The sequence below is a fragment of the Pseudonaja textilis genome, chromosome 3 (genome assembly GCF_049901715.1).
Source record: "Pseudonaja textilis isolate UNSWEBS1 chromosome 3, rPseTex1.2, whole genome shotgun sequence".
NCBI lineage: Eukaryota > Metazoa > Chordata > Lepidosauria > Squamata > Elapidae > Pseudonaja > Pseudonaja textilis.
In genome coordinates, this window is record NC_141992.1 from 187,660,214 (window position 1) to 187,678,436 (window position 18,223).

General features: G+C 40.8%; 1 protein-coding gene across 1 annotated transcript; it reads right to left on the reverse strand.

The window, feature by feature from the left end:
* Positions 1–7,577: 7,577 nt before the first annotated feature.
* On the reverse strand, positions 7,578–17,312 carry LOC113438368 (kelch-like protein 26). The gene is made up of 4 exons (XM_026703705.2): positions 17,234–17,312; positions 14,892–14,970; positions 12,815–13,042; positions 7,578–9,075 (listed from the first exon to the last, which is right to left on the reverse strand). The coding sequence occupies exons 1-4, from the start codon at positions 17,310–17,312 to the stop codon at positions 7,578–7,580; spliced, it is 1,884 nt and encodes a 627-aa protein (XP_026559490.2).
* Between the last annotated feature and the right edge of the window lie 911 nt (positions 17,313–18,223).

Consider the following 18,223-nt stretch of genomic DNA (forward strand, 5'->3'; position numbering starts at 1 on the left):
GGAAATGATGTCAAATCAAACTCTCCAATCTGAACAAAATAGACGGGTCGTATGATTTGCGTTGCAGAACAGTCTTTGATTCTGGTTCTTTTTCCTCAGTTTACCAAATTGAAAAAAAAAATGAATTTAACGTTTTCACATCGCTTTGACATTCAGGGTAATTGATTCTGACAAATAGTGAGAGCTGAGTCCACATCACTCAAAAAATGTGTCTTTTAGAGCTTGCTTGCTTATATCTGTCTGTCTGTCTGTCTATCATCATCATCACCATCATCATCTTTTAATGATCCCTTAATGGGTGGAGTCTGGGCAACTGAATGGAGCTGAGTGTTTTCTGGCCAGATGCCCTTCCTGTTGCCAATGTGGAGTTTTATTCAGCAGATATATTCTCATCGTGCCGAGAGAGAGAAATAGTTGTCTCTACCGAGGATCGAACTCACAGCCTTCTGATTGTGAAGGGAGAGCTCCACCTCTAGGCCATCACACCAATCCTCCCTCCCTCTCTTCCCTCTCCCTATTATCCATCTATCCATCCATTATCTATCTATCTATCTATCTATCTATCTATCTATCTATCTATCTATCTATCTATCTATCTATCTATTTCTATTCTACTCTACTCTACTCTACTCTACTCTACTCTACTCTACTCTACTCTACTCTACTCCATTCCATTCCATTCCATTCCATTCCATTCCATTCTATCCTATTTCTTAACCACCCATCTTCCTCAAACTTAACTTGAGAATTATTCTTCATTTTTGGAGGGTAGTGATATTGCTCAACTTCTATGCTCCCCCTTTTTGTGCTGGGGAAGGATGCCAGATTCAAGGCATTATGGGAGATGCAAAATTCTAAGCAGTTGGTTACTCATTTCCATGGTGTTCTTCTGCAAGAAATTATGGAGAATGACTCTTTCCTCTGGAGAGTACTTAGTAAAAGAGGGTTTTCTGTTTCAAACGGAATGGCACTTTTTAAAGTCATGTTCCTTCCATTCCAAATAATTGCCCCTCTGCAATCAGAGACAGATAGTCTACTCTATAGCAGAGAAACAAATAACTTTACAAAATATACCAGCCTACATAAACAAACAATAAGCTCATTTACTACCTATGGCCAGCTTTTTCTTCTCAAAGAATATTATACATATTCACAAATGTCCCCTGTCTCTTAAAAAAACAAAGTGCTGTTTTGTTTTTCATGCTCATTGATTGATGTTCCTATTTTCAAAGCTTATTCAATGAGCTTGTGACAAATACAATGAAACAAACTGTAAAGTTAAAAGCAAAGGTTTCCCCTGTCCAGTTGTGTCTAACTGTTCTTAGCCAATGGCATGATTATATGCCGAGGTGCACAGAATGCTGTTTCCTTCCCACCAAAGTGATACCTATTTATCTACTTGCTTGTGCATGCTTTCAAGCTGCTCGGTTGACAGGAGCTGAGGCAAATAATGGGAGATCACTCCATCTCATATGCTTGAGTCTCGAATCTGAGTTGTCAGCTGAAAAGCTGATGAGCTCAGCATCTTTAACTGCCGAGCCATCATACCCCTTGAAACACACTACAGTAAGTACAAAATTATCAAACAGACCCTCACAAAAAACAAGTATAACCCCAGTTTAGAAATCTACACACTTCTAAAACTCTCGCACCTGTAGCTTTTATCTGGGTGAAACAGTACATCATAGGGCAAAACTCTGTCAACAAAGATACCTTGAATGGGTTAACTGATAGAAAGCTGGGACCCCATTATTCTTAAGGGAATAAAATTTGGGGAAATTGTGTCTGTTTTAGCACCACTAGGCTGCTGCTGTAGTCATAGGATCTTCATTTTCAATATTCCATGACAGTTTCCCAGCCATTTGTGCAATCCCTTGCTCCCCAACACCCCCCCTGTTACTCCTGCCAGCAGCAGGCACTTTACCTGCCTGCTGGGAAGATAAAGGGAAAGGAAAGTAGGAACATGATGGAATAGATGAATAAAGGAAGGAAACAAGGAAGAAAATGAGGAAGAGGGAGGAAGGAAGGAAGGAAGGGGAAGGAAGGAAAGAATGATGGGAGGGAATGGAGAAAAGAAGGAAGGAAGGAGGAGAGGGACAGAGGAGGAAGGAACAGGAAAGGAAGAGAAAAGGAAGGAGGAAAAAGAAGGGAAGGAGGGGAAGTAAGTAAGGGAGGAAGGAAGGATGGAAGGAACAATGAGGAAGGAAAGAATGAAGGGAGGAAAGAAGCATGGAAAGGAAGGAGAAGAGGGACAGAGGGAGGAAGGAACAGGAAGGAAGGAATGATTTATGTCAGCTTTCCACAAAGGAAATTCAATAGGGAAGTTGGCATGGCTGGGATGCCCACCCAAGATAATTCTGTTTCTCTGTTTAGTAAGGAAAGATCTATAAAACGATGACCCAATTTGGCATGGGTTATTTAGTGTGAAATAAAGATGGCAGTATAATTCATTGGGTACTTGAGACTTTTAAAATCTAAGCAGCATTCATACAGCAAGTTTGGCTACAACTCAGAAGGTGAGGACAAAGCAAAAAGAGGACTTTAACATCTGGACATTTTATATCCAGCTCTGTAAAGCAGTGTTTTTCAAACTTGGCAAGTTTAAGATGTCTAGACTTCAGTTCCAAGAGTTCACCAGCTAGCATGTAACGATAATTTGGAGGAGAAATGTATGAGCCATTAAGGGAAGAAAAATGACAATCAGTCCCGCTGAAGAGGAAAGCGTGAGAAAGAAACTCAAAATAACTCTGCCTTAAGTCTGTATGGTACCCAATGGGACAGAGAGAAACTCTGATGGGCTTTCAAGATTCTGTTATTATACACTACAATAGGGCTCTCCAAATTTGCAACTTTAAGGACCAAAATAAAAGACAATTTAGATGTAGAATTAGGTAGAGCTTCTTGGTGGATTGATCTGGTATGTAATAGAGGTGGTGCTTTGGATAGTAGTGGCGCCAGCACCCTGGACATTTAAATATAGCCTGTTTGAGATGTTTAAGTAGATTCCTGTCCTTATTCATGAGTCCTACTTATACATTCAATGATTCTATGAATACATGAATTTTAAATAGTGCTAGTCTTTTGCTCCAGATATTTCTAGTTGAATAGATGGGGGTTGTACCTGTATCAACTTCTGCCAACCTAGCAGCTTGAAAGCATGAAAATGTGAGTAGATTAATAGGTCCCACTCTGGTGAGAAGGCAGCGTTCCATGCACTTCGGTGTAGTCGTGTTGGCCACTGTTCTGACCCAACCTGGTTCCAAGAGAGCAAACACAAGACAAAGGCAGCAGCCCCCACCTTTTAAGATTTAATCCATGAATTTTGTTTCTTCGCAGATAAAAGGCTGCTTCCAACTAATTAGCTCGGACAAGAAAGAGCCTTGCCAAGTTGTTTGTCGAGGCCGCCAAAAACCCAGAGATAAGAACTAGTTTACAAGAATGTTCAAATACTAACTATGATGTCCACCAGGCTGAGCTTCAGAGCGTCTTTGCCTTCTGCAAAGAATGCTTCTTCAAACCTGGCTTTTATCCTCTTGAGGGAGGGGCCATTACCTTGCAGCCTTACTCCTGAGTCGCCTGTGCTGCTGTAACTGCTCTCTCCTATGATCAATCCTGCGCGCATGCGCACTTGGCGCAGGCTCCTCGGGAACCTCCTCATCACTGCTGTCAGCCCCCACAATGTCCGAAGGTAGCAGTCCACTCCCTAACGGTCCTGGCCTCTCATCTGAGTCCTTGGTCTCCTCTACCATCCGCACCTGCTGCCGGCTAACCACAACAGCCACATGACCATAGAAGTGTCTTCGGACAATGCTGGCTCCCTCAGCTAAGAAACGGAGATGACAATCTCCCCCTAGAGTTGGACATGACTGGATAGGGGAAACCTTTACCTTTATTTTACCTTTAACTGTAGCAGAAACTTTATGAGACGGCTAAGGAGTTTTCAAAAAGGGTTGGGTAATTGATTTACTTATCAGGGTTGATTTACTGAATTTTTGCCTTGAGCAAAGTTTGGACAGGTTGCCTTAAAACAGATCTTTCAACTCCTCAATTCTATGAACTTCTTATTTCAGGATAGACTAATGAATCATTGACAATTGAGGCGGGTCACAAATCATGGGTTGACCTCTGACCATACATGAATAAAGCTGACGGCACAATTTCTAAGCTGTTTTGAGATGGGAAACAAGTGGAAATAATAGTGCAGTACTAAAATGGGCATATTGCTCTTTAGAAACTCAATTTTCAAACCTTTTCTTTAAAAAAATCAAGCTCCACGTATATCTGTGGTATGGCCCTATGGCCCTCAACTTCTCCAAACGTGTTAAATGTGTCCCTTGGCTACAAAAAACATTACTTCTTCTTAAATTGCTGACTCCAAGACCTGTGTTATATTGCCTCTTCATAGGTCAAGTGTTCATTTTAAAACCAATTATTATTATTATTTTTTTACAACTGTAATACTTGTAATACAACTGCAACTTAAAAAAAATACAATATTCAGTTCATCTAAATCGGTTAGGTATTTGTGAACTATCTAACCATTATACTAATATGAATTTATGCAGAGGAAAACAGATATGTCTACTTGGCTATCTTGACCATTTATGTCAGAGATAGAGTGTCATTTATGATGGTCCAACCCAGAGGTGGTATTCAGCAGGTTCTGACCAGTTCTGGAGAACCGGTAGTGGAAATTTTGAGTAGTTCGGAGAACCGGCAAATACCACCTCTGATTGGCCTCACCCCCATCTATTCTCTGCCTCCCGAATCCCAGCTGATCGGCTGGGTCTTCTTTTGTTGCCCTGCACAGGAGAATGGAGCTGGAAAGCAGGTTAGTGGGGTGGAGAGGGAATGGAGATTTTACAGTATCCTGCCATGCCCACCAAGCCACGCCCACCAAGCCATGCCACGCCCACCAAGCTACGCCCACAGAACTGGTAGTAAAAATTTTTGAATCCCACCACTGGTTCAACCCCCTGTTCATTTCATAAATTCAGATCTATAAATCTCCAGAATCCTGTTTCCTATGGAATGTAAGCCCAAACAATAACAACCAATTTAAAGAAGTATATCTGTGTGTCTGACATTTTTGCTGGCTTCTTTAGATCATAGTTAAGTCAAAACCCTTGTACCAACTAAATTTTCTTTAAAAATACACTGGCACGCTGTTTGTTGGCTTTTAAAATTTTTTTTACAAAGAGTATTTCTTGGGGATTTCTTGCTATCTTCTTCTAAAAATGAGACTATAGAGCCAATTAAAGAGTATTTTACAATCCTCTATTAAACTCCATCTGTGCTTTGTGGAAATAAATGTGAAATTGATTTCTTTTAATTGTTTTGGAAGCCTGGACTATTAGTCCCACTATCTAAACTGCTTTGTGTTTTACAAATTAGGTTCAAATAGAACAATGCTGGCGTATCTTAATTTTTTTTTTCTTTATAGAAAGAGGAAACAAGTAGCAGGGAAATATTGGCTACCTCAGCTTGGTATCTTTCAGATTTACATAATGGATACTAGAAGTTGTAACCCAGATTTATCTTGAGGTTATTAAGTTGGAAAATCTGCAAAATTTATTCTAACCATAACTAAACCTCTCCCTCGATGATACTGTGAAGGAGACCTTATTAGTCATAGAATATTGTTGTGGGAGGTAGAATATTGTTATATTCTACCTTATGTTCTATGGAGTTTCTTCCCACAAGATATTTGATCGGAGCTTACATTAGTATCATCAGTGAAGACTAGTGCTATTTAATTGGCTTTTAATCGCATTTTTGTAATGTATTGGGTTTTGAAGAAGTGCTTTGCTGCTGCCTAGTTTATATGATGTTTACTTTTTGGGCTTTATTTGTTTTTCCTGCACATGTTTCTATTCCAATGGTAGCTTTTGTTTGAGTGTAAACTACCTAGAGACCTTGGCTAAGGAGTTGCTTAATTTTGGAATAAATGAATTAAATAGAGCAACCTGTGTGTAGTCAATTTCACACATGTTCTCTGGTTGTCACGGTCCATTTTTCAATAAATATGTCAACCAGTGATGGGATTCAATTTTTTTTACTACCTGTTCTGTGGGTGTGGCTTGGTGGGCGTGGCAGTGGAAGGATACTGTAAAATCCCCATTCCCTTCCCACCCCACTAACCTGCTTTCCAGCTCTGTTCTCCTGTGCAGAGAAACAAAAGAAGACCCAGCCGATCAGCTGGGGCTCAGGAGGCAGAGAATAGATGAGAGTGGGGCCAGTCAGAGGTGGTATTTGCCAGTTCTCTGAACTACTCAAAATTTCCTCTACCAGTTCTCCAGAACTAGTCAGAACCTGCTGAATACCACCTCTGCTCTGTTCTTAGCAAGATGAAAGTCAGGATATTTACAGACATTTGCTGGCTATTTTGTAATTTCAGGACCACCACAATCTACCCATAAGATTTCCATGGAAAGTATGTCCTTCTCTGAAATAATTTTTGGAAGCAAGTTCCCTTTTATCAAAGTGGATAGGGACAGTGGTGGGATTCAACCAGTGTAACAACCAGTTTGAGTGTGTGATGCATTTGAAAACAGCTCTAAAACTTACCTTCTACTGCAGCCCCAGTGAGTAAAACAACTGAGCTATCAGCTGGGCTTCTAACAAAGGAAATATAGGACAGACTAATGCAGGGGTGGGTGGGTAGGGCCAACTCAACACCAGAACTACCAGTTCGCCTGAACCAGTCCGTGCTGGCTGAATCTCACACCTGGATAGAGAAGAAAAACAACTTCTCTATATGGTCTCCTCTCGTCTTGACATTTAAGTGACAGGGACTGGCTAAGATTGACAACAATTAACCTGGAGACCACCCTCTGTCTTAACTGACAGTAAGAAAGGAACATTATTTCTGTGTTCTCAGTTCCATGCAGAGTTCAGCTATAAGCTTCCTTGCTTGTGTGACTTAGCACGATTACAGCTTCTCACTCAGCCACAATGGCTGCAAATCACAGTTAATGAGTTGGAAGGCATGTGGGCCCAGCCATGGTGGCTTATCCAACAGACTCTAATTAAAACGAATTCTGTGTCCACATAAGGTTTGAACCCAACCAGTAACTTCCATTGTTGTAATTAGAAAATCAGGTATTTTCACCCTGATTTATATCATCTGAATATCTACGGGGAGCTTCTGCCTTCAAAACTAGAGAGCCAGATCTGAACTTCCTGGCTGGGAGCCACACATAAGCAGCATGGAATTATTCAGAGGGCAGTCAAAGTAAAATGTAACAAATAAATGGATGGATGAAATAATTTTCCAAGTGATCTCTGAGGATGGAGAAAATACCAAAAAAAAAACCTAAAACAGAGCCAGGGCTTTTTAATACAAGCCTAACAAAGATGTAATCATTTCATGTTGGAAAGGACAAATGGAGCGCTGATGGTATTGATCTTATAATATGTCCCTCCCAAGCAGACTTTAAAAGGGAATATCCATGAAGCCCATTCGCCCTGAGGCCAGAGATGTCCTACATTTGGAAGAGACTGTCTTCTTTTGTGTGAGCCTGTTGCTAAAAGCCAGAGAAATAGGGGGCAATTGGGGGAGCCCTTTGGCATCAATGTCAACCCCAACAGCAGTTCAGACCACAGCCATCATTGGTGTAAGAACCTGGGTGTCCTTTCTTGGCATTGTCTACCCCAGTGACAGTAGACTTGGCTGTGGTTGCAAGCAGAAGAATTCGGATTGGCTTTTTGGGCATCTTCAGGGTTGCGCAGTTGAACATCCTCACTTCATTGGTGACAGGGATTTCCTCTGGGCATTGGGTCCAGCTTGTGTCCTCGGGTACCCAGCTGTAGCTTATGTTATAGGAGTTGTTCTCATCTTTTCCCGCTAACAGGTAAATCTTACCTTGGAATTCCAATGCGCAAGCAAATGCCAAGGCGATGGGCAATTCCGGTATGTTGACTTCCCAATTGACTCTGCCATTCTCGCAGAGGTAAAAGCTACCTTTGGTACAGGAAGGGACTTCTTCACTGCCCATTGAAGTGTGGACTACAACATTGCCCCTCTCCTCCGAGTATCCACCCAAAACATATATCCCATTTCCAACTGAGACAGCAGCTGCGCCATAACAGGCAAACTCCATCGGCACTTCGGTCCACCAATTGGCATTTGTGTCATAGATAAGAAGGCCCCGGTAACTCCAGGAAGCTTTCCCTCCTATTAAGTAGAGCTTATTCTTCAGCATTGCCGAAGCAGGGTACATCAGAGCAAGGGGAAGGTCAGCAATGGAAGTCCAGGTGCTCTGCTCCACGCAGAAGGCCTCAGCGGAAGTAAGAGGACCCAAGTCATTGCAGCCTCCAAGAGCATAGAGTTTCTTGTGGCAGGCTAGGAAGGGATGCACAGCCCGGCTTGTAGTCATAGATGGAAGCTGCATCCATTGACTAGTCAAGGAACTATATTCATAAAGAACATCAACAAATGTACAATTGTCCTTCTGACCACCAGACAGATAAAGTTTGCATCCCACGGAAGCACATCCGGGGTAGCTAAGATATTTTACTGGTGGTAACTTCTCCCACTTCTCTGCATGAGGATCAAAACAATGCAGATAGGATTCCGGGTTGTCTCCATCCTGGATTCTGTTTTCATTGACCTCCACACACACAAAATAGTTGTCATACATGCCTTTTCTGAGCCCACCACTCTCTAGCAATCTCCCTGTCCCATCGATCTCTTTCCACCGGAGGCGCACATGGCGATAATATTCTGCAATATCTGCCTGGACATCAACAAGCTCATCATGAGTGAGCAGTGGAAAGCGGACATGTCCAAGAAGCTTCTGAAACAGCGGGAGACGTACGGAGGTTGCAGCTTCCACCCAACTGCGCACAGCCTGATAGATGATCAGTTCAGAGGTTATTTCCAAGTGGTCTGAGCAGATGAGATTGATCAGAGCACCGGAATCCAGATTCAGGAAAGCCTCTTGCTTTGTGAGGGTTCCAAAGTGTTGTTCAATGTAGCTTAGAGCTGCTTGGAGCAAGGGTGGATGATTGAACTCGTAAGCCAAGCCATACAGGTTGAGACAATTACTCATGGAAATGTTCATCTCAAGAAACCTGAGAGAAAAGCGAAGATAAATGTAGAGTCAAACAGTTTTTACTAATACCTCCATCTGTTTTACCTTTACGTGAAAACTCACTCTAAATGCTTTCTATTTTGGGATGCCAGATAGTACCAAGAGTGTACAAATCATCCAAGACCTGATTCAAATTGTCAGCCCAATGAGTCTGTACAAATCCTGGTGGTTAATGCAATTCAACTCAACAGTTTATACTACAAACTGATATAAACTTGCAGGAATTGTACAGACATTCTTGAGTCAAATAAATTTTATCAAAATTGTCAGATCAGTTCAGAGGCACCAAACTTCATTCTTCATCATCATCATCATCATCATCATCATCTAATGACTCCATAATCCCTTGTGGTGTGTAGTCTGGGCAACTGAATGGAGCTGAGTGTTTACTGGCCGGATGCCCTTCCTGTCATCAATGCAGAGTTATATTCAACAGATATATACTCCTCGTGCTCAGAGAGAGAAATATCTGTCTCTCCCCAGGATCAAACTCACAGCCTCCTCACTGTGAGGTGAGGGCTCCAACTCTAGGCCACCACACCACCCAGGCACCAAACTTCATTGCACACCCTAAAGAAATTCTATGATTCAGGATGGTGATTTGATTTGAAGAGGTGATTAAATCCAGTCGTGTGTTTTGGGATCCTTGGTTGTTAGAAATAAATAGGGCCACCTCTGAGCTTGATTGTTTTCTTACAGATGCTTTATTATCCAATTCAGTGAACAACAGCCTGATCAAGGAACCACCAAAAACATTCCCACCAATACTGATAGGGCAAGCCACTTGTACATAAATAGAGAGAAAACCTCTCTTCCTTCTGGCACTGATGATGTTACCTAGTTGGGTAATGAAACATCTGTAAGAAAACAACCAAGCTCAGGGAACACCAAGGACCAACCCTGAGCTACCACTATTCTCTTCTTTTAATTAATCGTTGTTGGTTTGGCTTGAAGTTAAATGCAAGTTTTGAAATGCCCTTTTCATCCTTAGATGTATCTTTTATATCAATCTTCTCTCCCATGGAATGCATGCTGCCTTCTAACCTGTTGGTTGTCCTCTCCTGGGCTGAGACCTTGCTGATAGTTTTGGACTGAAAGAGCAAATGTTGCTGAAGGATAGAAGATACAGGATAAGTCGTATGCTGGATTTCTCTCTCCAGACATTTGAGGAAGCATAAGGTTGCTAAGCATCTTCCTCAACATCCAACCTGTACATTTGTAAATATACGAGAACCCTTTCTTTGAAAAGAAAGCAACTTTGGTTAAGCAATAGCACTTTCCTTGGCACGGTGAGAGGTTCGTGTATGAAACAGCCCCAAGGAGCGGTGTGCTTTTGGACTGTCTGTAATGATCTGTTTCCAAGAATATTGCAAAGTTCAGCCTGTGAGTTCTCCAAAGCTGCATGAAGTCCCAGAAAGGTTACCATTTGACCTCCCCCCAGAACTCTTTGCAAAGTTGCCATCCAATTATACGTTTTAATGAGGCAGAAAGGGAAAATTATGAAAGGCACGGGGGATACTCCTATTAATGCCATTTAATGGTTTTAATTTAAATAAAAAGTAAATTGCATTGTGTTTAATCTACATTTAGATGTAAATGTTAAGTATAAATCAGGTTTAGTTTTTGTCCCAGTTCTCTCATGTCAGTATCCTGGCGCTGTGCCCTTTTGGGCACAGGGTATGCCTTGAAGAAAAAGTGGTTGGTTTCAGACAACACACTAATTTTCTCACTTCAGGTTAATCTATCCCACTGGGCTCCATCCAACTTGCTATGCCTGAATAGGCCGACTTTATGACAGTTCTATATTATGGCCTGGTTCATGTGGCCATAGCAACGGCACTTAGACTTATTTACCACTTCACTGTGCTTTTACAGCCTTTGCTAAGCAGTTTACAGAGTCAGCATCTTGCCCCCAACAATCTGGATCCTCATTTTATCGACCTCAGAAGGATGGAAGGCTGAGTCAACCTTGAGCCGCTCAGAATTGAACTCCTGGAGTGAGCAGTGAGTTAGCCCTGTAGTGCTGCATTCTAACCACTGCGCCACTGCAGTTCATATGACTTGCTAAGACAATGGTTGTTTTCCCACAACACACTGAAGTACAAAAGACCCCCATTTTATCTAAGTCCTCCGTATTGTGCAAACATAACTCCTAAAAAGTTTTGCAGCCCAGATTTTAGGGAGGCAAGACATATTCATCCAGAGAATCCCAAAGGTGCTTTTTCGGGAGGCAACTGGACTTTCTTGGTTTTTCTTTGGAAGACGTTTCGCTTCTCATCCAAGAAGCTTCTTCAGCTCTGACTGGATAGTGCGGAATGGAAGGATTTATATTCCTTGCAGACAGCTGTATTCAATATTCCTTGAGAATCTCTACTGGCTTCTCCATTGCCTTTTCTAGTCAGAAGGTCGCAAAAGGTGATCACATGACCCAGGAACACGGAAACCATGATAAATACGAGTCAGTTGCCATGTGTACAAATTTTGATCATGTGACCATGGGGATGCTAGAACAGTCATAAGTGTGAAAAATGGTAAAGTCACTTTTTTCGGTGTTGTCGTAACTTCAGTCACTAAACAAATAGTTGTAAGTTGAGGACTAGTTGTATTGTGTATCTGACGGTATAAAGGACCTGATAATTCAGAGGGAGTTTTGGGCTGCTGGACTGAGAAGCTGGACTGTTTTCTAAAGAAGCTACAAGGTCCTTTGTGATTAGGGAAGAGCAGAAGATCTAGTGTGGTGGGTAGGAAATTTAGTTGCCAGAATTAAACCCATTCCTTTCTCCTTAGGACATCTTGCTAAAGAGACTATGATAATTATGTTTGGAAAAAGAATGGCTTCCAAATTTAGGTGAAACAGCGCTATAGAGCACTGCACACCAGAAAAAATGAGACACAAGGACATTTTTTTCCCAAACGCCATCACTCTGCTAAACAAATAATCCCCTCAACATTGTCCAAGTATTTACAAAGTCTGCATTACTATTACTATTAATCTTCTCTTCATTCCTTATCACCCCTCCCCTCCCACCTGTGACTGTATGACTGTAACTTTGTCGCTTGTATCCTTACGATTTATATTGACTGTTTCCTAGTATGATTCGATTGCTTATTTTACCCTATGACTATTATTGTTGTACCTTATGATTCTGGACTCTTGATGAATATATCTTTTCTTTTATGTACACTGAGAGCATTTGCACCAAGACAAATTCCTTGTGTGTCCAATCACACGTGGACAATAAAGAATTCTAATCTAATCTAATTCTAATCTAATCTAATCCTGAGTAAAGAACTAAGGAGAAATTTCCTGACAGTGAAAAGACTTAACCAGTTGCCTTCAGAAGTTGTGGGTGCTTCATCACTGGAGGCTTTTAAGAAGAGATTGGACAGTCATTTATCTGAAATGGTATAGATAAGTCCCCTGCTTGAGCAGGGGGGGGTTGGACTAGAAGACCTCCAAGGTCCCTTGCAACTTTGTTATTCTGTTATTACACTTCCCCTCGGGACGCCGCTGTAGGGCATTGAGTACAAAACAATTAGACACAACGACATTTTTCCCCTTATGCCATCATCATGTCCAACACCTAATTCTCATAGTACTGTCTAATGTTTATGTGTATTTTATCCATGAACTATGGCTATGTAGCATTATTATTTATCCTTCTTAGTATCTTCTTGGAAGTTGCTCCCTTCCAACTCCACTGTTCTGTAAATATTACCTTCCAACTGTTTCTTTCAATGGGAGGATTTGGAGCTTGCTAGCTGCCATGAACAGATCATGAGCCGTCTCAGCGGAGAGGGACAATTCTTCTGTGTAGAGATAATCCAGCAAGCTGTGAAGGGTGGAGGCCGTCATGTCCTTAAGTAAGATCTCCCCATTTTGAGACTCGCTGCTGCCACTGGTGAAAAGGTCTCGAAAATAAGGGCTAACAGATGCCAGCAGCATCCTGCAGGGAGGAAAAAAAAAGCTGATAAACATAGGATGGCTTTGGACATTGATATTCATTTGTGGATAGGGAACTCCAGGAGTTAAGTCCATGCATTTTCAACCTTGCCAAGGTTAAGAAACATTATTCAGAAATAATTGCATAATATTACTGGATTATAAACTGGAGGAGGAGCAGTTAAAAGAAACGATGCTGGCGTGGGCTAAAAATATTGGACATGGTATTAATTTGGATAAATGGCAAACTTTATGGGAGCGAAACAAAAATATAACACTGGCCACATTGTATAAGGGAAACCTATATAAAATGTTTTATAGGTGGCATCTTCCTCCAGCAAAACTGGCCAAAATGTATCACAATATATCACCCAACTGCTGGAAATGTACCCAAGAATACAGATCATACTACCACATATGGTGGAAATGTAGAAAAATCCAGGAGTTTTGGCATAGAATTCAGAGGTGGCTTGAGGAGATGGTATAGCATAAGGTGGAATATTAACCGGAATTTTTCTTACTCAGAATTATAACAGAAAAATATAATAAAGAGGTGATTTATTTAATAATACACGTGATCACAGCAGCAAGGTTAGCCTTTGCTCAAAAGTGGAATGATAAAGAAATTCCCGATGAAAGTGAAGTCACAAAAAATATATGGATTTGCGCAGAGATGGATAAATTAACTTTAGAAATGAAAGATAAAGGTGAGACAGAATATTATAAAGTATGGGATAAATCCTATCGATGGTGGGAAAAAAGGAAGGACCTAGAATCAAAAGAAAGTAGGAGAACGGATGACTAGAAATAAGAAAATATTGCATAAATGTATATAAAACATGTATTCTATGCCATAATGTGTATGACAAACAGGATTGTCAGGACGAACACCACCTCCAATGTTTTTAACAATTTACTCAATAAAACTTTTGTAAAAAAAGAAGAAGAAATAATTGTATAATAATAAGATATCTGCAGACTCCTCACATCCTGGACAGAAATGTTCCAGTATTTGAGGGGCTGCCACAAAGAAGGGTCAACCTATTTTCCAAAGCACTAAAAGGCAAGACAAGTAACATTGGGTGGAAACTAATCAAGGAGAGCAGCAACCTAGAATTAATAAGAAATTTCCTGACAGTGAGAACAACTAATCAGAGGAACAACTTGCCTTCAGAAGTTGTTGGGGCTCCATTACTGGAAGCTTTTAAGAAGAGACTGGACAGCCACTTGTCTGGAATGGGATAGGGTCTCCTGCATGGAGGGGGTTTGATTAGAAGACCTCCAAGGTCCTTCCAACTCTGTTATTCTGTTATAACTCTTCCCCTTGAGATGCTGCTATAGGGCATTGAATGTAAAACAACTAGATATAAGGATATTTTCCCCTCATGCCATCACTATATTGAACACCTAATTCTCACAGTACTGTCTAATGTTCATATGCATTTATCCATGAAGTACGGCTATAGTATTATTTATCCTTATTATCTTCTTTACTCTTCCCCTTTGTTTGGTATGATGAAGATGATGTTGCTTTGCATGTACACTGAAAGCTTCTGCACTGGACACAAATGCCTTGTGTCCACACTTGGCCAAATAAAGCTTTCTTTCTTTTTCTTTCTTTCTTTCTTTCTTTCTTTCTTTCTTTCTTTCTTTCTTTCTTTCTTTCTTTCTTTCTTTCTTTCTTTCTTTCTTTCTTTCTTTCATCCATTCATTCATTCGTGTTAGCCATGATAGATTAATAATTTTACTCAGTGAAAAAGCAGTTTGGAATAGCTAGTTTTTTTTTCAATGTGTTGTAGTTCAACGATATCTGTATAGGTAGAGGAATCTTTAGGGCTGTGGGGATGACTTACCTATGGCAAGGAAAGCTCCTTCCTTCAACCCCCAAAGTGACATCACAAAGTTGTTGGGATTGGTATAGCTGTTTCAAACCTAGCAAAACAAAACAAGTACACAAGGCACGTGTGCATGGAAATACACATACATGCAAAACTAGATGTCAGCATTCCAGCAAACCTCCATTCCAATCAGTAACACCAAGACAAACATATCTCAAAAGTACTTTTATTAGAATAGCATCTGGCGCATCTGTGGAAACCCGAATCTGAAAGATTTTTCAGCTTTCTACAATTTCCCAAACTACAAATCCATCCCCCTTGGGTCATCATCACATCACATGGCCCAATCACGATCCGTCCAAAAGTAAGATCCTTATTTCACCCTGCACCATACTAAATGACCTTGAACTAACCATTTTTTAAAAATTTTCTCTACTTCGAGCTACTTAATTGAAATCACCCCCCTCCCACTTCCTCAGGCTATGTGGCAGCGTGGAATATGGCTTCCAAAGCTGACAGTAGAAAGCACAAAATGTCTTAGCATAGACTGATCCCGAGGTGGATGCCACTTAGGCTCTGACCTTCTGTTATTTATATGATGCTAAGGGTGGCCAACCAGAGAGTAAAAACTGTCGTGCAATGGGAAGGAAATAAAGCATAACTGCAACAGAAACAAACTCAGATATAGGTAGTCCTCCACTTACGACTCTAACTGAGCCCAACATTTCTGTTGCTAAGGCAGACAATTGTTACATGAGTTTTGCCCCATTGTATGACCTTCCTTGCCACAGGGCTTTAAGTGAATCACTGCAATCGTTAAGTTAGCAACACAGTAAGTGAACTTGCCTACTCCGCTGACTTTGCTTGTCAGAAGGTCACAAAAGGGGATCACATAATCCTGGGACACTGCAACTGTCATAAATATGAGTCAGTTGCCAAGCATTTGAATTTTGATCACGTGACCAGGGGGATGCAGTCATGAAAAATGGTCGTAAGTCACTCTTTTCATTGCCGTTTTAATTTTGAACAATAAACTGTCGTAAGTCATGGATTACCTGTATCATAGTTTTCATACACAGAAGCCAACATCAATTTAGATCGCAAAAATCTGCTAATGAAATTACATAATTTACCCAGAGTCGCTTTGGATCGTGAGATGGGTGGCAGATAAATTCAATCGTTCAGTCCTAGGCTGACCTGGTTATGTGTCGTTTCCTATGTATTTGCAACATAGATACTGTGATGACCCAAAGGGGCATGGCACAAAAGCAACAAAGTCACAAAAGTAGGCAAAGTGCCTTTAATACCTCCAACTTGGCCCCCAATGTCCAGTTATCATCAGCTGGAGAAAAAACTCTCCCAAGAACAGTTTTTAAAGGGAAGAAATTCAGTCCAAACCCAAACTACATATAAATTATAAATAAAAACCAACACAAACCATGCTGCAGCAATTAACGAGACAGGGCAGGATAATTGCAGACTTCAAAAGATAACGAAACACACATAGTGGGAGGACGCCAGAACCCAGATAAAACTTGACACACAAAGATAATTCCCGTTTTGCTTCCAGCAAGGTGCTGTGTGCAAACACCCTTTTAAAAATCCTGTTTTCCCAGCTGCAGTTAATGAAGGGAATCAGGGCCCCTTTCTCCGCCTGTAACCCATTTAACTCACGTTGCTCCCTTCTCCATTCCTCCCTGCATGCCCTAGTATGAAGAGGGGTTGGCCCTGGGTCTTCCTCTGAATGCCCAGCTGGACTGTGCCCTTCCTCAGTTTCCTCCAAAGCCACGGGATCCACACACTCACACTCCCTGTCATTGGCTCGACCTTCCCCTCAGAATCAGATTCCAACAGGGGCATGACAGATACGCTTGGAATGAGGAACCAAACAATTGTAGATTGGAGTTTAGGGGTCTTTTGGCCCAATCTTCTTTCTCAAGATTAAATCAAGAGAGGGGAACACTCTAATAACCGGGATCACTTCTACTGAATTTTTCTAAAGCATCATGTCTCAATAAATGTCATTCTATTGTTGAGTGGTTCTTACATTTCTCTCTGTTTTATTAAAATTCTTTCTCATTATCCCAACTCATTTGTTCAAGTTGGTCTCTTGTATGCCTTTGTAATATTAGAAAGTAATAATTGTGCCTTCCTTTAATTTTCACTCATCCATATTCAATCTCCCTAGATTTTTTTAAACCGTTCCTCATGGGACTTGAAGTTATTCAAAGGTTTCAAATTAGAGGACTTCAGATATACAGGATTAAAGAGGTTCAGATATGCAGGTCCAATTTCCATAATCTTTGGTTAGTAGCATGCAGTCAGAAAAGGCTGTTCTAGATGATCTTCAAACTTACCTTGACATAAATAGGTTTCATGAGACTGAAGTGGTTTTTCTATCCCATCTTCTTCATCGCTGTCTCTCAGGGAATCCATTTTCTCAGCCTCCCAAGAAGGCTCAGGAACCAGCTGAAGAATTCATCATGTTCCTCTATCTGGGGATTGATTAGAATGAGGACTTAAGCAATCCTTTACTTCAACCCAGGAATAAATCCTGGCAAGAATTAGGCACTTATTTCTCCCATTTTTCTACTAGCCTGCCTTCTGAAACGTCAGCTTTAGCATCACATGGAACAATTTTAATCAAAATGGAAAAAATTCAGACTCACATCCTATGACGGGAGGCCTGAAATCTATGGCAAATCTGAAGTTTCCCAGGCATTCAATTAACGTTTGGAATTTCTACTTTAGAATTAAACAATAATTTTGATGATGAAAATGCCAACTTATAAATGCCAATTTACAGATTTGAATATTTATGATTTACAGATTTCAGAATTCCAAGAGGCTCAAAACACATTTATTTCTTCTTGCCCTTTCTATGTCTCTGAGCATTATCACCTTTTTCAATTATTAAATTGAAATATTGAATTGCTAACAAAAGCATACAAAACTTTTGCTAGACCAATACTTAAATACAGCTCATCAGTCTGGAATCTGCACTGTATATTGGACATTAATATAACTGAGTGAGTCCAGAGGTATTTCACGAAAAGAGTACTACACTCCTCTGCTCGCAACAGAATACCCTATATACCACCAGGGTTGAGATTTTAGGCTTGGACAACCTTGAACTACGCCACCTACGGTTGGACTTAAGCATAGCACACAAAATTATCTGCTACAATGTTCTGCCAGTCAATGATTGCTTCAGCTTCAACCGCAAGAATACAAGAGCACACAACAGATACAAACTCAATGTAAACCACACCAAACTTGATTGCAGAAAGTATGACTTCAACAACAGAGTGGTCAATGCCTGAAATGCCCTACCTGACTCTGTTGTT

What these genes read in the sequence shown, in the direction of transcription:
- LOC113438368 (XM_026703705.2), bottom strand. Translation starts at nt 17,312, where the DNA reads ATGGATTCCCTGAGAGACAGCGATGAAGAAGATGGGATAGAAAAACCA. An exon ending in AGGAGCTTTCCTTGCCATAG is followed by an intron (nt 13,043 to 14,891) that starts GTAAGTCATCCC and finishes TCCTCCCTGCAG; the next exon opens with GATGCTGCTGGCATCTGTTA. An exon ending in TTGAAAGAAACAGTTGGAAG is followed by an intron (nt 9,076 to 12,814) that starts GTAATATTTACA and finishes CTTTTCTCTCAG; the next exon opens with GTTTCTTGAGATGAACATTT.